Source organism: Pan paniscus, chromosome 8 (genome assembly GCF_029289425.2).
Source record: "Pan paniscus chromosome 8, NHGRI_mPanPan1-v2.0_pri, whole genome shotgun sequence".
Taxonomy (NCBI): domain Eukaryota; kingdom Metazoa; phylum Chordata; class Mammalia; order Primates; family Hominidae; genus Pan; species Pan paniscus.
In genome coordinates this window covers 58,850,116-58,874,671 of record NC_073257.2, presented here as the reverse complement: position 1 = coordinate 58,874,671, position 24,556 = coordinate 58,850,116, and the positions used below count along the sequence as shown (strand labels likewise).

Sequence of the window (24,556 nt, the reverse complement as noted above, 5' to 3'; positions counted from 1 at the left end):
AAAAATAATTTCACTTTGAAAGTCTTTAGGGTTAGACAAATGTTAAACTTCAATTGGCAGTACAAGGGCAGCACTCAAGCCAGCAAGAGTTTTGTTGGGCCAAATTATGTTGAAAAAGATCAAATATTTTAAAAACAGGAGATTTCACATAAAAACCTGGGATTCCAGCTTCTTCTGAATAAATGAGGTACACTAATTATGCAGAGTGGCAAATGGCTGGCGTTGAGTGGGAGGTGTTTCTAGCCCAACAGATAGGCATGGAAGCTCCAGCTCAGCCCCCTCCACTCCATTTTCTTACACAAGGGAAGCCACTATGGTATAGCATCTAATTTAAGGCATATTATATGTATTCTTAAGACAGAGGAAAAGGCTGAATATTTGATATTATCAAAAGAAATCAGAGTCTAACTTTCTGTGGCAAGGACCTTCTTGCAGTAGTAACATAACATAGTCTGGAACACCTCCAACATAAATTATGAAAAGAAAGCTCTTGGCTCAGAAGAGAAAAAGCAAAAAAGAATACTCATTAATTCTATGTCACAGGACAAATAGATTTCAATTTCCACTGCAATTGTAGAAGAGGTAAATAATCTGCTGACCCAGAATTCCAACATGGACTCACACTTCCTGTCTTAATAACTCGAAACACTGAAATCACTCTAACAAAGGCAAATCAATGTCTTATTAATTTCTGGTTAAAAATAGACCCAAGAAGACAGGGCACAGACATAAATTTTGTGTGGTGGGAATACAAATATAACTTCAACTTCCAGATTCATGGATTTGGAAATGACCTTAGGCACTCTAAGTATAGCACCACTGAAGAAGTTTACATTTAGGGAATGGCTAATCCATGCTGATCTAAACTATTTCCAATCCCCAATGTACTCTTTAAATACAGAAATTTTAAAAAAGAGGGGGCTGGGAGCGGTGGTTCACACCTGTAATCCCAATACTTGGGAGGCCAAGGCAGGGTGGATCGCTTGAGCTCAGGAGTTTGAGACTAGCCTGGGCACCATGGTGAAACCCCGTCTCTACAAAAAACACAAAAAAGTTAGCCAGGCATGGTGGCGTGTGCCTGTAGTCCTAGCATCTTGGGAGGCTGAGATGGGAGCATCACTTGAACCCAGGAGGCAGAGGTGGCAGTGAGCCATGATCACACCACTGTACTCTAGTCTGAGACCCTGTCAAAAAAAACAGGAAGGGCTCAACATAGTAGGTACAGAGCTATTTTAATAGAAAGATCATGAGGGAAAAACTAGCAGCTGTCAGATAGACGGTAATTTATTCTATTCATTTATTTATTTTTATTTTTATTTTTTTGAGACAGAGTTTCGCTCAGCTGCCCAGGCTGGAGTGCAGTGGCGCGATCTTGCCTCATGGCAACCACCATCTCCTGGGTTCAAGCTATTCTCCTCTCTCAGCCTCCCAAGTAGCTGGGATTACAGGCACCCGCTATCATGCCTGGCTAGTTTTTGTATTTTAGTAGAGATGGGGTTTCATCATGTTGGCCAGGCTGGTCTTGAATTCCTGACCTCAGGTGATCCACCTGCTTCGGCCTCCCAAAGTGCTAGGATTACAGGTGTGAGCCACCACACCCAGCATTTCATATTTCATTTCTTTCATTTCATTTCAAGATGGAAACTCACTCTATCACCCAGGCTGGAGTAAGCCACTGCACCTGACATTTCATTATTCATTTCATTTCATTATTTCATTTCTTCATTTCATTTCATTGCACCCAGCATTTCATTATTCATTTCATTATTTCATTTCTTCATTTCGTTTCATTTCATTTCGAGATGGAAACTCGCTCAATCGCCCAGGCTGGAGTGCACCACCACACCCGGCATTTCATTATTCATTTATTTCATTTCATTTCGAGACAGAGACTTGCTCTATTGCCCAAGCTGGAGTGCGCCACCGCACCTGGCATTTCATTATTCATTTCATCATTTCATTCATTTCATTTAGAGATGAAGACTCACTCTACCGCGCAAGCTGGAGTGCACCACCACACCCGGCATTTCATTATTCATTTCATTATTTCATTTCGTCATGTCATGTCATGTCATGTCATTTCATTTCGAGAGACTCGCTCTATCACCCAGGCTGGAGTGCGCCACTGCATCTGGCATTTCATTATTCATTTAATTTATTTCATTTCACCCAGCATTTCATTATTCATTTCATCATTTCATTTCATTTCGTTTCATTTCCAGACGAAGACTTGCTTTATTGCCCAGGCTGGAGTGCGCCACCGCACCCGGCATTTCATTATTCCATTTTATCATTTAGTTTCATTTATTTCATTTCATATTTCATCTCATTTCATTTCATTTCGATGGAGACTCGCTCTATTACCCAGGCTGGAGTGCGCCACCACACCCAGCATTTCATTATTCATTTCATTTCACCTGGCATTTCGTATTTCATTTCATCATTTCATTTCTCACTTCATTTCATTTCATTTGTTTCATTTCATTTCAAGACAGAGACTCGCTCTATCGCCCAGTCTGGAGTGCACCACCACACCCGGCATTTCATTATTATTTCATTTTTTCATTTCATCTATTTCATTTTTCAATTTCATGACGTAGACTCGCTCTATCACCCAGGCTGGAGTGCACCCAGCATTTCATTATTCATTTCATATTTCATTTCCCATTTCATTTCATTTCATGACAGAGACTCGCTCTATCACCCAGGCTGGAGTGCGCCACCCACATTTCATTATTAATTTCATTATTTCATTTCATCATGTCATGTCATTTCATTCTGAGATGGAGACTCGTTCTATTGCCCAGGCAGGAGTGCAGTGGTGTGATCTCTGCTCACCGCAACCTCTACCTCCTGGGTACAAGCGATTCTCCTCTCTCAGCCTCCCGAGTAGCTGGAATTACAGGCACCTACCATCATGCCTGGCTAATTTTTGTATTTTAGTAGAGACAGGGTTTCACCATGTTGGCCAGGCTGATCTTGAACTCCTGACCTCAGGTGATCCGCCCACCTAGGCCTCCCAAAGTGGTAGGATTACAAGCGTGAGCCACTGCACCCAGCATTTCATATTCCATTTCATATTTATTTCATCATTTCATCTCCTTCCAAAACGGAGTCTCACTCTATCACCCAGGCTGGAGTGCATCACCACACCCAGCATTTCATTATTCATTTCATTTCATTATTTCTTCATTTCATTTCATTTCACCTGGCATTTCATTATTCATTATTTCATTTCTTCATTTCATTTCATCCCATTTGAGACAGAGACTCGCTCTATCACCCAGGCTGGAGTGTGCCACTGCACCTGGCATTTCATTATTCATTTCATTATTTCATTTCATCATTTCATTTATTTCATTTTTTCATTTCATTTCATTTCACCCGGCATTTCATTATTCATTTCATTATTTCATTTCATCATTTCATTTCGAGACGGAGACTCCCTCTATTGCCCAGGCTGGAGTGCGCCACTGCACCCAGAATTTCATTATTCATTTCATTATTTCATTTCATCATTTCATTTGATCATTTCATTTCATTTCAAGACAGAGACTTGCTCTATCACCCAGGCTGGACTGCGCCACCACACCTGGCATTGCATTATTCATTTCACCCAGCATTTCATATTTCATCTCATCATTTCTCATTTCATTTATTTCATTTCATTTCAAGACGGAGACACGCTCTATTGCCCAGGCTGGAGTGTGCCACCACACCTGGCATTTCATTTTATTATTTCATTTCAGTATTCATTTATTTCATTTCTTCATTTCATTTCACTTCAAGATGGAGACTCGCTCTATCACCCAGGCTGGAGTGCGCCACCACACCTGGCATTTCATATTTCTTCATTTCATTTATTCCATTCCCATATTCCCATTCCCATTCAATTTCATTCCATTTCATGACAGAGACTTGCTGCATTGCCCAGGCTGGAGTGCACCACACGCATTCCATTATTCATTTCATTATTTCATTTCATCATGTCATTTCGAGCCGGAGGCTCGTTCTAACGCCCAGGCTGGAGTGCAGTGGCGCGATCCCTGCTCACTGCAACCTCTGCCTCCTGGGTTCAAGCGATTCTCCTCTCTCAGCCTCCCAAGTAGCTGGGATTACAGGCACCCGCTATCACGCCCAGCTGATTTTTGTATTTTAGTAGGGAAGGGGTTTCACCATGTTGGCCAGGCTGGTCTTGAACTCCTGACCTCAGGTGATCCACCCTCCTCGGCCTCCCAAAGTGCTAGGATTACAGGCGTGAGCCACCGCACCTAGCATTTCATATTTCATTTCATTTCATATTTAATTTTGTTTCATTATTTCATCATTTCATTTCAAGACGGAGTCTCACTCTATCACCCAAGCTGGAGTGCACCACCGCACCCGGAATTTTATTATTCATTTCAGTATTTCATTTATTTCTTCATTTCATTTCATTTCACCCGGCATTTCATTGCTCATTTCATTATTTCATTTCATGTCATCCCATTTCATCTCATGTCATCTCATTTCATTTCGAGATGGAGACTTGCTCTATTGCCCAGGCTGGAGTGCACCACTGCACCCGGCATTTCATTATTCATTTCATCATTTCATTTCATTTCACCTGGCATTTCATTATTCATTTTATTATTTCATTTCATTTATTTCATTTATTCTCTTCATTTCATTCCATTTCATTTCAAGACAGAGACTTGCTCTATCGCCCAGGCTGGAGTGTGCCACCACACCCGGCATTTCATTATTCATTTCATCATGTCATGTCATGTCACGTCATTTCATTCTGAGACAGACTCACTCTATCGCCCAGGCTGGAATTCAGTGGCGCGATCTCTGCTCACTGCAACCTGAGGTTGGGAGTTTGAGATCAGCCTGACCAACATGGAGAAACCCCGTCTCTACTAAAAATACACAAAATTAGCCAGGCATCGTGGTGCATGGCTACTTGGGAGGCTGAGGCAGGAGAATCGCTTGAACTCAGGAGGCAGAGGTTGCTGTGAGCCGAGATCATGCCATTGCACTCCAGTGTGGCCAACGAGAGTGAAACTCTGTCTCCAAAAAAAAAAAAAAAAGTGATGGTAGATGCTAACACTGGCAAACATTAGTAAGTACTAGAAGGGTCATTTGGCAGTAGTCATTCACGTTTTAAGCATGCAGATAATTTGCTCAAGTAACTTAATTTTTAGCAATTTATCCTACAACTAAAATGTATGTGCAAAACTGTATGTACTACAGTGTTTAAGAAAAGTCCTCAAAGAAAAGGTGGTATCTGAACAAAGATGGACAGATGATGCAGCATTTGAGGTAGGTATCTGGAAGGACTGTTCTAGGAAATGGTAACAGCAAGAACAAAGGCCCTGAAGTGGGAGTTAAAAGACAATGTGAAAAGGAGTAGAATCTGGAGTCATCAAAGTGGCAAGGGAGCAAATTACAGAGAAGATAGAGCCACTTTAAAGAATCTGGCTTGGCCCAGCATGGTGGTTCATGCCTGTAATCCCAGCACTTTGGAAGGCTGAGGTGGGCGGATCATGAGGTCAGGGGATCGAGAACATCCTGGCCAACATGGTGAAACCCTGATTCTACTAAAATTACAAAAATTAGCTGGGCGTGGTGGCGGGCATCTGTAATCCCAGCTACTTGGGAAGCTGAGGCAGAAGAATCGCTTGAACCCGGGAGGTGGAGGCTGTAATGAGCCAAGATTGTGCCACTGCACTGCAGCCTGGCAACAGAGCAAAACACCATTTAAAAAAAAAAAAAAAAAGGAAAAAAAGCTTAATTGGATTTTGATTGCTACCTTCTAAATATCAGCACTTTCATTTAATCATAAGCCTCAAAGTGTTTATAAAACTTCTAAAAAGTTAAGTTTCACAATTCTCCTAAGGAGAGTCTACGCATACTGAGATGTTAATGCAGGGTTTAGAAACTGTCAAAAACTTTCATAAGACCCTCAAAGAGATCTAGGACAATTCCTCCCACCCACAGAAAAGCAATCACCCAAACAACTGAGAATCAGTGGCAAAAAAACTCTCCTAAAAGGACACAGTACTATGGGGAGTCAAAAACAATTCAGACAGCTGGGCACAGTGGCTCACGCCTATAATCTAGCAACTCAGGAGGCTGAGGTGGGAGGATTGCTTGAGGCCAGCCTGGGTAACATAGCAAGACCCCATCGCTAAACAATGAAACAATGAAAAAAATTAGCTGGGTATGGTGGCATGCACCTGTAGTCTGAACCACTGGGGAGGCTGAGGTGAGAGGATCCCTTGAGCCCAGGAGTTCAAGCCTGTAGTGAGCCATGATGGCACCATTGCACTTTAGCCTGGGTGACAGAGCAAGACCCCAACTCAAAAAAAAAAAAAAGAGGGAAACATTTTAGTGAGTTTAGTCTTGCCAGGAAGAGACAAGTAAGGGACAGATGGGGGCAGTGGTGAGGGAGCCCAGGACAGCTAGCTGCTATGCTATTCAAAGTCACATATATTGCTTCCACAATATAACAAAACAGAAAGAAACCACCAAACAGCAAACAGTCTTCTAGTAATCCAATCATCATTTTTTTCTTTTTTCTTTTTTTTTTTGAGACAGAGTTTCACTCTTATTGCCCAGGCTAGAGTGCAGTGGCACGATCTCGCCTCACCGCAACCTCCACCTCCCAGGTTCAAGCAATTCTCCTGCCTCAGCCTCCCGAGTAGCTGGGATTTCAGGCATGCGCCACCACACCTGGCTAATTTTGTATTTTTAGTGGAGACCGGATTTCTCTATGTTGGTCAGGCTGGTCTCAAACTCCTGACCTCAGGGGATCCACCCGCCTCAGCCTCCCAAAGTGCTGGGATTACAGGCGTGAGCCACCGTGCCCAGCTGACCCAATCATCTTTCATTTCAACCTTTTCCTCACCATCTCTTCAACTAATACTTTTCCTGGACCATTCTGACTTTAGGCTTCTACCTCCAATCTATTTTATCTACCCACTACTTCTAGCTTAATCTTCCTCAGAGATAATTCTAATACTCTGTCCAAAAACCTTTGATGACATGCTGCCTTTCTATGTAATTTTAAGCTTCTTACCTTAGCTTTCCATGCCATAAGCCTAAACTATCTTCCCAGACTTTTCTCCCACACCTTCCTTATATGTATCATATAATCAAACAAATACATCAGAAAATTCAGTCCATCCTTAAGGTCTGGCTCAACTGTTATTTATTACTTCTTTCCCTTTTCTAGAAATTTTCCTGATTTCTCTATCCTGGAGGTAATTTGGTTTGGTGAGAAAGACAACGGGCTTTGGACTCAGACTAGAGTTTGATGCACTAGACCGTGACAGAGCTGTGTGAGCATGTGGAGGTAATTTAACTTGTCTGAATTTTAGTTTCTTTGTCTATAAAACAAGGGAGTACCAGTCTACTACCTTCAGAGAATGGTAAATGAGCTGACCTATATAAAGGATGTGACCTCCTTTCTACTTTAAGCGTATTTTGTACAATTCTTAGCGGAGTTAACACAGCTTTCCTCTTGGAAGTCAACAGACAATATGTAAGACTGAAAAGTCAAGAAAAATCAAGATAATAATATTATTTAAAAACATGAAAATAAAAAATAATGAATTAAAGCAGCCTAGGCATGGTAGCTCACATCTGCAATCCTAGCACTTTGGGAGGCTGAGGCAGGATGACTGCTTGAGACCAGGAGGTTCAAGACCAGCCTGGGCAACATAGTGAGACCCCATCTCCAAAAAAGAAAAAAAAAAAAAAGAATTAGCTGGGTGTGGAGGTGTGTGCCTGTAGTCCCAGCTACTCAGGAGGCTGAGATGGATCACCTGAGCCCAGGAGGTCAAGGCTACAGTGAGCCTTGATTGTGCCACTGCACTCCAGCCTGGATGACAGAGTGAGACTCTGTCTTAAAAAAAAAATTAAAATAAGCTGGGAGTGGTGGCTCACGCCTGTAATCCTAGCACTTGGGAGGCTGAGGAGGGTGGATCACCTGAGGTCAGGAGTTTGAGACCAGCCTGACCAATATGGTGAAACCCCGTCTCTACTAAAAATACAAGAATTAGCCAGATGTGGTGGTATGTGCCTGCAGTCCCAGCTACTCAGGAAGCTGAGATGGGAGAACTGCTTGATCCCAGGAGGTGGAGGTTGCAGTAAGCCGAGATCATGCCACTGTACTCCAGCCTGGGTGACACCAAGACTCCGTCTCAAAAAAGAAAAAAAAAAAAAAAAATTAAAAGTTGCCTTTGGGAAAAGGGAATTAAGGTGAGACGTATAGAACACGTTGCACATCATTAAAATCTTTTAGATGTTAAAAAGATAAAAACCTTGACTTAAAAAATCATGTATGTGGATTAAACATCATTAAAATCTTTTAGATGTTAAGATAAAAACCTTGACTTAAAAAATCACGTATGTGGATTATTTTGATAAAAATAAAAATTAAGTAGCCAAAGATGTATCAACACAATAAAAAAGCTAAATTAGGCATTACTTGAACGTATGCTTCTAAACTAGTAAAACTTATCACAGAAGAGAATTATCTGACCCTTGACAGCAACATGTTGATCTCCCAGTAGAGTAAGATGATCATAGGAATAAGATGCTATAAATTGACTTACAGGGAAGTCATTCCTGGGCTTTGACCTTGTGTGTGTCTTGTGATAGTTTAATATGCTGATGTCACAGGTCAAACTATTGTTTAAAACAAAACCAACAATTCTGAATATTCTATTGCTTAGTCTGTCCAAGATTAAAAAAACTAAACTAAAATGAATGAAAAATACAGAAAAGAATCTTATATTCTTAATGTCAAAAAACCACCATAAACCATATGATCCAAGAATCCCACTTCTGCGCATATATCCAAAAAAAGAAAGAAGGACCTTGAAGAGAAATTTGTACATCCATATTCGTAGCAGCATTATTCACAATAGCCAAAAGGTAGAAGCAACCCAAATATTCCTTGATAAAAGAATGCACATGCAAAATGTGGTATACATACACAGAATGAATATTATTTAGCTTTAAAAAGGAAGGGAATTCTGGCACATGCAACAACATGGGATGAGCCTTGAGGATATTATGCTATGTAAAATAAGCCAATCAAAAAAGGACAAACATTGTATGATTCTACTTATATGAGGTGCCTAAAGCAGCCAATTCAGAGACAGAAAGTGTAACATTATCAGGAGCTAAGGAAGTGGTAAATTGGGAGGCTTAATAGGTACAGAGTATCAGTTTTGCAAGATGAAAAAGTTCCAGAGATTGGTTATATAATCATGTGACTATAATACTAATGTACTGTATACTTAAAAATGGTTAAGATGGGTAAATCTTATGTTTATTTTACCACAATTAAAAACCAAACCAAACCAAAATAACCATAAAGTTAGAACACTAGATTATACTGCAACAGAGTGTAATTTCCTTGAAAACCATGAATTTTAAAAAGCGCACTTCAAGTGTATTAAGAGATGGCTCCCCATTCAACAGTACTCACCTGTACATTTATACAACATGCCTGTCATGGTTCCAGCTGCTACTGTGTTAAGGTCATCTTCTGCACCTCGTGTTTTCTCAATGATGACACCAAATGCACTATAGAGCAAAGCTAAAGAGGAAATGGAAGTGCTCAGTGACAAAACAGTGATAAAGTGTGATATTATGATATACATATATTGGTTTTCATCCATGGTTCCTAGCTCATAACTCCCATAGCCCTTCCTAAGTGACTAAAACAATCACTTGTTAAGGTATTTGTCCTTGGTTCTGGAATCAGCTTTGGAACAGCTTCAGAGGGACAAAGGTGAAGGTCTTTTGTTGTATTACTGGAGCACTTCAGGCCTCAGAAGCAGCCTCAGAAACAGAATCTCTCTCTCTGACCTTCTCCTGCCCTCCTTTCACCTGCTCCCTTTTCTCCCCACAGCAGGACTCTAATCTTTACCCACACTTTTCTGTCTTGGAACTGGCCATAAAGAAATTCTATGACCTACCTTGCCTGATTGCAGGCTGTAAGACCCCCATTTCAGGAAGAGATCGTACCCCATACCCAGGAAGAAGAAATGTTGCACAGAAAGGCCAAGGAGAATCTGGGCAGGCAGGCCTTGCTGGGTTTCTGCGCCCAGTCTACTAGTAGTAGAGCATGTCCTTTTTGTCCAATCACAGTTCTATAAGGTTGTCCGTGCTTCAGTCATGCCTATCCAATCAATTTTCCACATGAGGCCCAAGTGGATGGGGTCGGAGGACTTTCTGGACAGCTGAACTCATGGGACTTGCAGGAAAGTGAGAAAGAACTCACCCACGTGTCAGGAGGCTAGTGCACCCCAACTCCAGTGAAATGAAAGCTCCTGCACTCAGGGCCCATCCAGGCCTCACCTTATGTATTCCTTGACTGGGCTATTTGTATCCTTTAAAAATATCCAGCCAGGTGTGGTGGCTCACAAAGTTTCTGTAATCCCAGCACTTTGGGAGGCCGAGGTGGGAAGATCACATGAGCCCAGGAGTCAGAGACCAGTCTGGGCAACAACATAGGGATACCCCCTTCTCTAAAAAATTTTTTTAAAAAATTAGTTGGCATGGTGATGCATGTTGCCTGTAGTCCCAGCTCCTTGAAAGGCTGAGGTGGGAGGCTTGCTTAAGGCCAGAAGTCTAGGTTGCAGTGAGCTCCACTGCACTCTAGCATGGGTGACAGAGCAAGACCCTGTCTCAAAAAAAAAAACAAAAAAAACCAAAAAACTTTATAATAAATACGCAAATGTTAAGTATGTGTTCCCTCGATTTCTGTGAGCCAATCCAATAAATTAATCAGACCCAAAGAGTGGGTTGTGGGAAACCCTGACAAAGCTGGTTGGTCAGAAGCACAGGTAAAATAACCTGGAGCTTGCTATCAGCATCAGAAGTATCCAAAGTGGGGCTCAGTTTTGTGGGACAGAGTGCTCAACCTGCTGATCTAATGCTATCTCCAGGCAGAAGTGAAACAGGAGGACACCCAACTGGTGTCCACTGCAAAAGAGATTACTTGGTATGTGGGGAAATATTCCCACATAACTGGTCACAGAACTATCCTATGTTGACTGTTGTAGTGTGAGAGCAGAGGAAAAACTGTTTTTTTTTTTTCAACACAAAAGTCAGTATGGCAATTATATTTAGAAAAATTTATCCAAAGATATACATGGAATGATCACTAGAACAGTTTCTAATAGCAAACATCTGGCAACAAATAAAATGCCCATCAAGAGCATTTGTACCATCTGAATTGATCCAGAGAGGGACTTTTCATATAATGGAATACTATACAGTCACTTAAAAAGCAGAAGAATCATTTTCACTAATAAGTAAATCAGGGACATGTGCACGTGGTACACGACTGACTGGCTATGCAGAGAAACGCCTGGAAGAATTCAGAAGAAACATCAATAGTAGCTATTTCTAGAAAGTACCGCTAGGAAGTCTCAGGAAGAATATTTAAAATTTTCATTTATATGCTACCCATAATTGCTATACTTCGGATTAAAGACACACACACACACACACACACACACACACACACACGTATTTCTAGTATAAGAAAAAATAGATTAAAAAAAAAGTGAGGTTTGATTCTCACGTATTATAACACTAGCACCATTTCATTTTAAAGTATCTTCCCCCAAGCCATCCTTCTATGCTCTTGCAGATTCCTATCTGGAATGAATGTTAAACTTTTAAACTTTTTCTCAAAATTATAGCTACGCTTGCCCCTTGCAACAATACACCACGCTCAGCCTTACAATTCCTCTACTGCAGTATTTTTATACTTCTATGAAAGCTCATCTTCCTCTTCAACTTATTTAACTGAAACTGATCACGAGCAGAACACCCTTCTCGATCATACCACAATGGGTACACAGAGGGTGACCAGCCATTCTAGTTTGTCCAGGACTGTGGGGCGGGGTGGGTGGGAGGTGGAGATTATTGGAACATAGTTTCTTGGACTTTTCTCTGAAAGTCCCAGGCAGACAAGGACAGCTGACTAGGTATACAAGCAATTAAAAGAAACAGAGGGGGGTGATTCTGTAGGAGGGTGGGAAGAATGCAGACATCAGCAACATATGAAAGCAGCCATCTCTTAGGATCCAAAGTGTGAAAACTGGCTTTACAGTGTGAAGATGTACTGCTTCCAAATTCTGTGACAAGGCAGGACCTTACTCTGCCATAACAAACGCTTTTTCTATGTTTTCAATGAGTTTTCTATGTCTTCCCCTCCTTAATCTGCCACAATTTAAATTGAGATTTTCAACTAAGTTCATACAGTAGGAAAATTTTGGATGTCAGGACATAAGCCATAAGAGATCTATTGTAAGTGATCAATCATTCATAAACAATATGGTATGAAAGCATTAGGCTCTGACTAAGCACTACTAAATTACCTTTTGCCTAGAACTGCAAACGTTTTCATTATCTACAAGGAACCTATTCCAATTGTGGCAATTAGGTGCCTGAAATCTACTCAGGTAAATAGACTAATGAACAGGCTATTAAGAAAACATAGCAAGAGGGCTGGATTAATTTATCGTGTATCACTACAGGACCTTGAACCTTGCCTAACATACAAAGCTCTTTACTTTGGACCTAAATCATCTGGATTTCATTTAAACATGATTTTATTGGGTGTTGTGCTTGGAAAGGAGAGTGTGCAGTGTCCAAAAGATTTTAAAAATTCAGAAATGGTATTAAGAATGGTATTAGCACCTGAGATTATTTCATAAGTTAGTTCATGGTCTTTCCCTAAGCAGTATCTACATTATGCATTGGAATGGATTTAAACATAATTGTCTCATATCCTAGGACCAGAATATGGGTTGATCAAATTGTTCATGATATTTGTGCATTCTTTCTTTAAGTTAACAATTTATTATCAAACGAGATCTCTACTTACCCAGAGAACCTAGAGTATTAGCCCAAAGTGCCCCTTGCCTAGTCACCATATTCAAAATCCTATCAGGGCAGAAAGAGAAAGAATCTGTATTTAGAATCATTATTTCTCTAGTAACCTTTAAAAACAATAATGGCTATTTAACATGTCTAGACCCAGGGCTCAAAGTTTTTTAAATTCTAAAATACATCTTAATATCTCTGATTTCAATAAGGATGGTTTTTACTCTACATAAGTGAAAATTAGGTTAAAACTTTCAAAACTTTAGGCAAAAGTCTTAAGGACTTTTATATAAGTCCTTAATAATAATAATAATAATAAGGAAAACTCTTATTATTAAATGTATAATATAATGAATACACCTTAAATATATATAAGGCTTTGAATGACAGCCTGGAATGTATCTTACAGAGGTTTACAGAAACTAATCCATGTAAAAAATGCCACTGTTAACTATGGCGAGCTAGCTTCTAAAAGGTTCTTTTTGGGAGGGGAACATATACTTAGAATGTTAAAGATAATCAAAGTAAAGAATATCAAACTACAGAATATAAAGTAGAATTAAAGAGAAGGAATCAGCCATCTAACTAGAATACATGGGGAAAGCACCCTGTGTCTGCTCCCAGACTAGAACCAAGCAGCCAAGGTGAATGCTCAGCACACTCTCAAGGAAGCACAGTTCTGCCTTGCACCAGTGCCAGACACCACCAGAACAGTGATGGACGCAACTGGATGAAGAGAAGACATTCTTCTCCCAGCAGTGTAACACCATATGGTTCTGTCCAGACATCTGACTACTGCTGGAAATTATGGAAATACAGTAACAAAGAGTGAAGGAACTCATTCAGTTTAATTATTAAACGACTCAATTAATGTTCTACAGAAACAAAAATCTGTATTGCTTCTAAAAGATTGTTTTAAAAAATCAGTAATGTTTACAAACAGAAGTATATTGTTTCTAATTATGTTACATATTTACTAACGTATTTTAAGTTCAGCCATCTTTTTTCATTTTTAACAAGCATTTTAATAACTTGTTTTAAGAAAGGAAGCAAGTTGTCTTTTCTAGGAGATCTACTTCCAAATTTGTATTTAATATGATATTGGGGTTTTTGTCTCAAAATAAGATGGGAGAGGAGAAGGAGATGGGATAGAACTAGCCATGGTTGATGGTTGTTGAGGATGGGTTATGGTTCATGTGTTCACTATGCTATATATTTTGTCTACTTTTATATATTCAAAATTCCCCATAATACAAAAACTTAAAAATATTATTGAAGCAAGGGACAAGTAATAAAAATATTGAAGGATCTAGGCTGGTAGAACATGGACAGAGATCCACACAGTAACAGGAATATAAAAAACTTAACAGGGCTAGGCGCAGTGGCTCACGTCTGTAATCCCAGCAGTTTGGAAGGCTGAGGCAAGAGGATCACCTGAGCTCAGGAGTTTGAGAACAGCCTGAGCAATACAGTGCGACCCCGTCTCTACAAAAAATTAAAAAATTACCTGGGCATGGTGGCATGTGCCTGTAGTCCCAGCTACTCGGGAGGCTGAGGTGGGAGGATCACTTGAGCCCAGGAGGTCAAGGCTACAGTGAGCTGTGATGGCACCATTGCACTCCAGCTCGGGCAACACAGCAAGGCCCTGTCTCTCAAAAAACCCCACAATTTAACAGGCCTTCCAGTTTCCCATGGTCTAATTCTAGCACATCTGGTGCCATCTGCTGGCTGAACAATATGAAAGGAAGATGGAGTTTAAAGTGTCCTAAAACAAAACAGTAGCCATCGAAGAATACATACTCATGATTCCACTTACATGAAGCATAAAAATGGGCAAAACTAAACGTATTGTTTAAGGAATATCAAGAGGGACTGGCCATGTTTACTTCTTAAGTTGGGTGAAAACATACGTTCCGATCCTTTTAACTGTACTTTCCCTTCTCTGTAACTTCAAGTTCTAACAGAAAACTGTGTCTTATCCTTTTGGAATTAACTCTAATCCTAAAAATTTTATTTAAAATGTATCTGGCTCATCATTTCGGAAACATAAAGTCAAGACAGTAAGAAGTTCAAGTTAAATGATGGCAGCTTGAACCATCACTCTCATGAGCTGCTTATTCTTCATTACCATTTCCTATGGATCTGCATGCCCCCAAACAATCCAAAATTCCCATTAGCAACTCAACAATTTGAAAAGCAAGTCACATAGGGTTGGAGAATGTAACAGGTGCAGCTGAGAAGTCAGGCTGGCATAGCACTAGCTGACTGAGGGACACTGATTAAAAAAATCACTCCTTTTTAAAAGCTTAGAGTCAGTAATCTGATTCCTTAGTTGCTTTTATTTTGATTAAGATTAAAAAACAAAGACAAAAAAGCACATAACTATGCTAACCATCTGTAATCTCAAGGTTGTACTCATCAAACCAATACAACAGAGCTTAATATTCAAGTATCACTACATCAGATGGTTACAAGAGACTTACTGTACATTTCTTGGTTTGGACCAGGCCATGTTCTGGGTTTCCTTCAATCCTAGCCGAAGACCATTCATTGCCCCAAACGCAGCCCCTGGTAAATCATAAAAATTCACCCAGATAAGACAGCTTTATATTAAAAAAACAAACTCAAAACTGCATAACTACACTTCTGATTCTTTTTCATTTTTATTTAATAGAAAAAGACAAATGTAAATATAAAAAAAAAAAACCCTGAAACCAACATTCTAATTGCTTTTGATTTTACGCACCCTCAACTACTTGAACTGAGCACTCTTGAGAAAAAAGTATGTAACACTCACCTGTCATGCAACATCCTCCAATCGTAAAGAAGGCCAGCTCAAATCTGCCCCGGGTTTTATTAGCTCCGGTAGGTAAAATAAACTCATCTGTATCCTAAAAGGATAATAATGAAAACCAAGCTGAGTGTCCCTCAAGACACAAATCTTGTAAAGTTGCCTTTTTAACATTTCAAAGTAGTTTTTCACAGAAAATAAACCTTAAATTAACTCAAACCTATACTTAAACAAAAATAAAACTTTCTGCAGCAGTAACACCTAAATCAAAGTGAAATGAAATACGAAACACAGTTCTTAGAAGGGAGTCTCATTAAAGACTTTGTTTCCTTCAAAACGTAAATCTGATAAGATTTGTGCAAAAGTGTTTAGAAAGGACAGCTCTAGAGAAAGGAACACTGAAAGCTATGAGAAGAACAGAACAGACAATCAGTCTGGAAGAAACAAATAACTTTCATTCTGTAGCAGCTATTTATTGTGCATTTTTCTATGTATAAAGCCAAATGTTCACAAACATGAGCAAAAACTAATAAAGTACAACAGTTTGGATCAATTATGCAAGGGCAAATGACCCCCTTTAATAATTCTTATCTGTTTAAGGAGTATATATTCCTTTGATACTCTCAGAAAGCTATAGACCCTATTTCTAGTAATTGCATACACAAAATGTGGCATGAACCCCTGGAAGGTCATCCAAAATACTAAGATTGAGAAATGACACTCTTAAGAGCAAAATATGGTTACCAATTTTGAAGAGTCAATGCACCTTTATGAAAAACACACTCAAAAAAACAAACAAAATTTTATCACCATGTTGGATTAAAAAAAAAAAATCACACTCATTTTTGGCAAGCTTTCCAACCAAAGATGGTTAAAATAAGCTTCTAATGGCTAGGTCACACCCTTGGCAAAAAGACACATAGTGTGTTACATTTAACATAGTAAAGACCACTGACAATTAACATTCTCATAAATCCTTGTGGCAAATACTGAACGTTGATTCAGAAAACTGTATTCCTAATCAGAAAACTGTGGTTCTGCCTTGGTTTTTTCTTTCTGGCATGTGCACACATCCTCACCAAAAATTGCAAAAGTAAACAAACACATCTACTCTCATCACATAAGAATGGTCTGTTGGGCAATAATAAAATCTGAATAGATCCCATGTCATAATATAATTGTATAGAGTTTTATAAATTTTGGGTACTTCAACTTTTAAATAATGACTTAGTATTAAACTGCTTTTTGTTTGAGTTTTTAGAAATGCTAGATTCAATGTGGTAAGGTAAATAATTATTCTTCAGTCTCAGGCCATGGTTGCTGAGAAGAAAAAAAAAATTATCCTTCAATACAGAAACAGATCACTAAGCAAGAATAGAAAACTTGGCCAGGCACGGTGCCTCCCTCCTGTAATCTCAGCGCTTTGGGAAGCCGAATCGGGTGGACTGCCAGAGCTCAGGAGTTCGAGGCCACCCTGGGCAACATGGTGAAACCCCGTCTCTACTAAAATACAAAAAATTAGCTGGGCGTGGCAGTGTGTGCCTGTAGTCCCAGCTACTTGGGAGGCTGAGGCAGGAGAATTGCTTGAACCCGGGGGTGGAGGTTGCAGTGAGCTGAGATCACGCCACTGCACTCCAGCCTGGGTGACAGAGCGAGACTCCATCTCCAAAAAAAAAAAAAAAAGAAAAGAAAACTTAAAAAAAAAAAAAAGGCTGTGATGAACATTATCAAGCAAGCAAAAGTGCACGTTAGCACCAACTCATTCTCCTGCTAGTATCAACTGAAAAATATAACAAGGGTTGCAAGCAAACGTCCATCAATTCACACACAAACAAGGTTGTTATCAAAGTATGTTAATATATTCAATGTATAGAAGATTTACTAAAAAGCTCTTGTTAAACCTGTCCTGCTGACACTCCAGGACACTAGTATTACTAAAATCCCGAGTACCAGAGTTTGCTGACATGGAAGATAAATCCAAGAATGGGTATCAATGTACTCGCTGGGGGGGAAAAAAAAAAAAAGAAAAAACTTTTTTAATTTATAATTTTGCGTGTTTAACACTATGGATGTTAAAAATATTTAAATTTTCCTTATTTTTGTACCAGATGTTCACCTGGGCTAACAAAAAAATTTATTACTTGACACAATTTAAAAAAAAATTTAAATGAGGATATAAGAGTAGTGACAATACAAAAGCATTAGTGAGAGAAACTACAATACTGTATCAGATAAAAGTTGGCTAGGCACAGTAGCTCATGCTTGTAATCCCAGCACTTTGGGAGGCCAAGGTGGGAGGACTGCTTGAACCCAGGAGTTCCAGACCAGCCTGGACAACACAGCGAGACCCTGTGTCTACTATTAAACAAGAAAAAAAAAAAAGTTGTTGCCAAAGTCACAACATGGTAAGTTGACAGGTACTATTTTATTTAAGATGTCTCTAACCTTCAAAAGTATAAATAAAAGTTTTACAAAATGTAATTTCTATTATCTTTAAATTTAAGGTCTCCAGAATTATTTCCAATAACAGATGAGGTTTATAAAACACTTTTTAAAGTCTGAAGTCCCTCTAGAATTCCAATGGAAGATTAAATGTTCATGATGAAGAATGAATTCACAAGTTTTTGGGGGGATACGAAATATTTTATGTCTAACCTTAATAAGCCCCACCTAGCAATGCAGGGCCACAACGATATTGAATTTTAACTAGATCTAGAGTACAACCTCTAAGTGCAGATTCAACATTAAAGCAAAATACATGCAACTAGTTTTGAAATTCTGAGTAAACTGACAAAGGAGTACTTTTAAAGTAAAAAAATCAATGAACACCCAATGTTAAAATATAACATTTGAAAAACATTTCAAAAATAATGAAGCTTTAAATTGGCAAGGTCCGAACCATCAACTTGCTTCAATTTGAACACTTAACGCAAACAAGAAATGCAGCAGCTGTCAGATGCCGTTAGTGATTCAACTCTGAAATAAAAGGTTCCAACCATAACGCTTAAAAAAAAAAAAAAAAAAAAAAGGCCAGGCATGGTGGCTCATGCCTGTAATTCCAGCACTTTGGGAGGCCAAGGCAGAAGGACCACTTGAGGCCAGGAGTTAAGAGACCAGCCTGGGCAACCAAGTCAGATCACATCTCTACAAAGAATGTAAAAAAAAAAAGAATTAGCCAGGCATGGTGGTGTTCATCTGCAGCCCTAGCTATCTGGGAGGATGAGGCAGAAGGACCGCTTGAGCCTAGGAATTTGAGGTTACAGTGAGCTATGATGCTGCTGCTGCAACTCGAGTCTGGGAGACAGAGTGAGACTTTGTCTCTTAGAAAAAAAGAGAGAGAGAAAATGGAGTTACTGATATGTATCTCATGTACCATACAATTCACTTACTTAGAGCGTACAATTCAGTGGTTTTTAGTATATTCAGAGTTGTGCAACCAAGACTACAATAAATTTTAAAGCATCTTCATCACCCCCCAAAAAAATCACATACCCATTAGCAGTCACTGCCCATTTACTCCCAACCCTTGGCAGCTACTAATCTACTTTCTTGTCCATATATTTGCCTATTCTGGACATTCCATATAAATGGAACCACACAATATGTGGTCTCTTGTGACTGGTTTCTTTCATTTAGGAAGTTTTAAAGGTTCATTTATATTGTAGCATAATTTAATAATTCTTTTTTATTACCAAATAATATTCCATTGTATGGATATGCCACACTTTTTTATCCATTCATCAGTGGATAAACATTTGGTTTCCATTTTTTGGTTATTATGAATAATGCTACTAGCAACATTCATTTACAACTTATGTGCACAGAGGTTTTCAATTCTCTTGAGTATGGAGTATACGCAAGTGAAATTGCCAGTCATAAGGTAACTCTATTTTTAACACTTTGAGAAACTGCCAGACTGTTTCTAAAAGCAGCTGTATCATTTTACATTCCCACCAGCAATGTACAGAGGTCCAATTTCTCTACATCCTCAACAATACTTATTATTTTTTTTGATTATAGTGATCCCCGTGGGTGTAAAGAGGCATCTCATTGTGGTTTTATTTCTCTAATTAATGTTACTGACCAGCTTTCATGTCATTATTAGACATCTGTATATCTTCATAGAGAAATGTCTACTCAAATCTTTGCCCATTTTGTAATTATTTTTTATTAATGTTTCAAGAGTTAAAAAAATTAAGTATTCTAGATATAAATTCCTTATCAGATACATAATATGCAAATATTTTCTCTCAGTCTGTGGATTGTCTTTTCCCAATTTTTTTCCTTTTGAGACAAAGTCTCTCTCTGTCACCCAGGCTGGAGTTAAGTGGTTTGATTATGCTGAGACTTGACCTGCTGGACTCAAGTGATCCTCCCACCTCAGCCTCCCTAGTAGCTGGGACTACAGGTGCACACCACCACACCCCGCTAATTTTTGTATTTTTTTGCAGAGATGGGATCTTCTTATGTTGGCCAGGCAGGTCTCAAACTCCTGGGCTCAAGTGATCCTCCCGCCTCAGCCTCTTAAAAGTGTTGGGATTATAGGCACGAGCCACTGTGCCAGGACTTTTTCCATTATTTATTTATTTATTTATTTATTTATTTTTTGAGACCGAGTCTTACTCTGTTGCCCAGGCTGAAGTGCGGGTGGCGCGATCTCGGCTCACTGCAACCTCTGCCTCCCAGGTTCCAGTGATTCTCCTGCCTCAGCCTCTCAAGTAGCTGGGATTACAGGCACCCAGCACCACGCCTGGCTAATTTTTGTGTTTTTTAGTAGAGATGGGGTTTCACCATGTTGGCCAGGCTGGTCTCGAACTCCTGACCTCAGGTGATCCACCCGCCTCAGCCTCCCAAAGTGCTGGGATTACAGGTATGAGCCACTGCATCTGGCCTCCATTCTTGTTGGTATTGTCTAAACCACAAAATTTTAAAATTCTGATTAAATACAATTTATCAACTTTCTTTTTACCACTTGTGCTTTTGGTGTCACATCCAAGAAATCACTGTCTAATCCAAAGTCACAACTACTTGTGCCCATGATTTCTTCTAAGAGTTTGACTGCTTTAGTTTACAACATTTAAGTCTTTAATCCATTTGGTGGTAACATTTTGCATATGGTGCAGGGTTAGGGTTCAACTTCATTCTTATGCATATGGATTCCAGTTGTCCTAACGTCTCCCCTGACTTAACTATCTTGGCATCCTTGTTGAAAAGCAAGTGACTGCATATATTGTAAGGTCTTTCTTCTGGACTCTGTATTTCATTAACTATGGATTTATTCTTATGTTACTATCATGATGTGGCTCTGTAGAAAGTTTTGAAATTGGCAAGTTCAAGTCCTCCAATCTATTTTCTCAAGGTCATTGGCCATTCTATGTCCCCTGAATTTCCATATGAATTTTAGGATAAAAGTTTGTCAATTTCTGCAAAAAAGCCAGCTGGGATTTTGACAGGCACTGCACTAAATCTGTTGGTTAATTTGGTGAGCACTGCCATTTTAATATTAAAATTTTCAGGATCATAGCATGTGTCTTTCCATTTAATTTCAATAACGTTTTATAGTTTTCAGAATATGTTTTGCACCTGGTCCATTTATTTCTAAGTATTTGCTTTTTGATGTTATTGGTAATGAACTGTTTTTTGTAATTTCATTTTTGTAGTGTTCATTGCAACTGTCTAGAAATATATTTGATTTATGTATATTGAACTTGTATTCTGCAACTTGCTGAACTCAATCATTAGTTTTAACAGATTTTTGTGATTTCCCTTGTGATTTTCTATAGATAAGATCATGTCATTTGTAAACAGATAGTTTAACTTCTTTTTCAACTTGAATGCCATTTAATGTACTTCACTAATTGCCCTGGCCAGACAATGCTGAATATAAATGAGAGTAAATATACTTATTTTGTTCCTGATCTTAGGGAGAAGGCATTCAGTCTTTCACCATTAAATTATGTTAGCTTTGGATATTCTGTAGATGACATTTAACAGGCTGAAGTCCCTTTTATGTCTAGTTTTATTTATTTATTTAGAGATAGGGTCTTACTCTGTTGCCCAGGCTGGAGTGTAGTGAGGTGTTCTCAGCTCACTGCAACCTTTGTCTCCAGGGTTCAAGCGATTCTCATGCCTCAGCCTCTCAAGCAGCTGGGATTACAGGTAGGCACCACCACGCCTGGCTAATTTTTGTATTTTTAGTAGAAACAGGGTTTCACTATGTTGGCCAGGCTGGTCTCAAACTCCTGGCCTCAAGTGATCTGCCCACCTCAGCTTCCCAGAGTGCTGGGATTACAGGTGTGAATCACTGCGCCCAGCCTAGTTTGTTTTTATAATCATTAAAGGGGGTGTTGGATGTTGTCAAATGATTTTTGTGAATCTATTGAGATAAGCATGTGGTCTTTGTACTATATTCTTTCCTTGATTGCTTTATTATAAATTGATATGGCACAATACATTAATTTTCAGATGTTAAATCAACCTTGCTTTTCTAATACAACCAAGATATATTTCCTAATATACCTTGGATTCAAAAAGATACTCTTTGAAACTTTTGATGCTTAGTCAAAAAAAACCCTGATATTGTAAACTGAGCTTTAAAACACACTTTGCCTGTAATCCCAGCACTTTGGGAGCCTGGCCAACATGGTGAAACCCCGTCTCTACTGAAAACACAAAAATTACCCAGGCGTGGTGGTGGGCGCCTGTAGTCCCAGCTACTCGGGAGGCTGAGGCAGGAGGATGGCCTGAATTTGGGAGGCTGAGGTTGCAGTGAGCAGAGATCGAGCTACTGCACTCCAGCCTGGAGGACAAAAGCAAAACTCTGGCTCAAAAACAAACAAACAAACAAAAAACCCCACACACTTTGTAACTAGGCATCCCAATACTTTTATTGGGGTGCTTTCAAAAATTAATTCTGCTCTGGTTTTAAAAAATAAGCTTTTGAAGGGAGTTAACTGGTTTCAGAGAGATGCAGGCCAAGCTCCTGATGTTTGTGAGGAAAAAAGGGTGAACGGAGACCAGAGACTTACTGCCTCCAGAAGTGTATGTCATAGTTCAAGTCAGCATAGCACTTGGCGTTTTTTAAAAAATGGTAAAATAATGCATCAAACTAGTAAAATCTTAATCTTACCTGCACGAGGTATCGTGGATCCACATTTAAATAAGGAGACAGAGGGTTCATACCAGTTACTAGAGAGAAAACAAAATGTCACATTGCAACAAAATTCTTTAAGTTAATTCAGTTAGAGTTAATCCAGCTCCTGATTGTTACATGTGTTTGCAATTTTTATAGGCTCACTGAAGGTGGAAAATTTTTTCCCATTTTATCCTCCCTATCTGTCAGTTTGGGGGCTGACTCATCCTGAGACCCTCAATCCCAAACCAGGTCTTCCACTGGTGGCTCAGGCTTTTACACCAATAAGATAATCGCAGTGTCATAGATCTGATTTTTGAACTTACAGGAAGTGTAGTCCAGGCCATTTACAAAGCTAATTTCTTTCACTTTACTACAAGAATGCTTGGTGACTATGTAAATTACAAAATAAGACTGAGAAAAGACTAATCAATTCCATGGGAAAAACAGTGGTTGGGTTGGGTTTTCTGACTGTGTACATGTTGTATCTAACTATTTCAAGGCAGTTCCTTCACATATTACTATTAACGATTGATTTACTGTGGCAAGGTTGAGAATCCTTGGGTCATTACCACAGGTATGTGGGTCTGTGCAAAAGAAAACACAAACTTTGAGAGGGCCAGACCTGAATTCACTAACATTGAAAACAGTAAAACCTATCATCTTTGGATCCTTCTGTATCTCAGCAGTTATTTACAAACCTATGCATCACCCATGCCTCTATCTTTTCATCAATTACGAGTGCCTTGTTCTATTTTTAATACCTATTTTGAATTGTGTTATTTCTCTTCTCTATTGCTACCATCCTAGTCCAACCATCATATCTCACAGCAACAATTTCCTAACTCCTTGCTTTCTCTTACCCCTTCAATTCACTGTCTACATAGCAACTACAGTGATTTTTCTTAAGAAAATCGAAACTCCTTACCATAACTTACAAAATCCTACATTAGCTGTCATTCCCTACCTCTCTGATTTCACAAGCTTCAATTGATCCAACTCCCTTGTAACTACGAAGACAGACTGGCCTAAGAGCTGTTCCTTAAACATGCCAAATATGTTTTGTTTCAGGACATTTGCACTAGCTATTTTCCTGGATACTTGCCTCCCAAGCATTTGTACTGTATTTGGGTCACAGCTCAAATGTCAACTCCCTTGAGATGTTTTCCCTAACCCGCTCTAAAATGGCATCCTGCTTCCATCACAATCTCATGACTCTGCTTTATTCCCTTTACAGCACTTATCACTAACGGCAATGTTTTAATTTATGTTTGTTGGTTTACCTCAGTATTATGTAAGCTCTGTGAGCGCAAGAGTCCTCTTTTCAAAAAAAAAAAAACAAACAAAAACAAAACAAAACAAAAAAACAACCTACAAAAACCACTATAGTCCTGCCCCCAGAAAAGTAGCTAGCACACTGTAAAAGCTCAGTAAATGGTGTTCATTCCCTGGTCCCCCAATTTACCTTCAAATCTTAATCAAATTAATTTAACAATATTGTCACATTAAGGAAATGTATATGCCCTTTGTGCTCTGAAACTCAGAGATACTAAGATTAATACGAAACTGTGTTCTAAATAGGTAAAGTAGTAGCTCAGGCCTAGGAATCCCAGCATTTTGGGAGGCCGAGACAGGAGGATGGCCTGAGTTCGAGAGTTTGAGACCAGCTTGGACAACACAGGGAGACCCCATCTCCACAATAAGTCAAAAAATAAAAATAAAAAAAATTAGCC

The 24,556-nt window shown here is 39.2% G+C and overlaps 1 protein-coding gene and 1 non-coding gene across 9 annotated transcripts in view; both read right to left on the bottom strand.

Annotated features, from left to right (window-relative positions):
* TIMM23 (translocase of inner mitochondrial membrane 23) overlaps positions 1-24,556 on the bottom strand; it is a 253,508-nt gene that overhangs the window by 227,273 nt on the left and 1,679 nt on the right. For all 8 annotated transcript variants that reach the window (XR_010113239.1, XR_010113243.1, XR_010113238.1 and 5 more), the window contains exons 2-6: positions 22,821-22,879; positions 15,698-15,791; positions 15,384-15,468; positions 12,902-12,960; positions 9,485-9,595 (exon numbers count right to left, since the gene is read on the bottom strand). Coding sequence is in view for 2 of the 8 variants with exons in the window: in XM_063607674.1 (XP_063463744.1) it covers positions 9,485-9,595; positions 12,902-12,960; positions 15,384-15,468; positions 15,698-15,791; positions 22,821-22,879 (408 nt within the window). In the remaining 6 variants the exon portion in view is untranslated. The remainder of the gene's footprint in view (positions 1-9,484; positions 9,596-12,901; positions 12,961-15,383; positions 15,469-15,697; positions 15,792-22,820; positions 22,880-24,556) is intronic.
* On the bottom strand, positions 13,510-13,703 carry LOC117974800 (small nucleolar RNA SNORA74). The gene has a single exon (XR_004664926.2). It is a non-coding gene; the product is annotated as a small nucleolar RNA SNORA74 (small nucleolar RNA).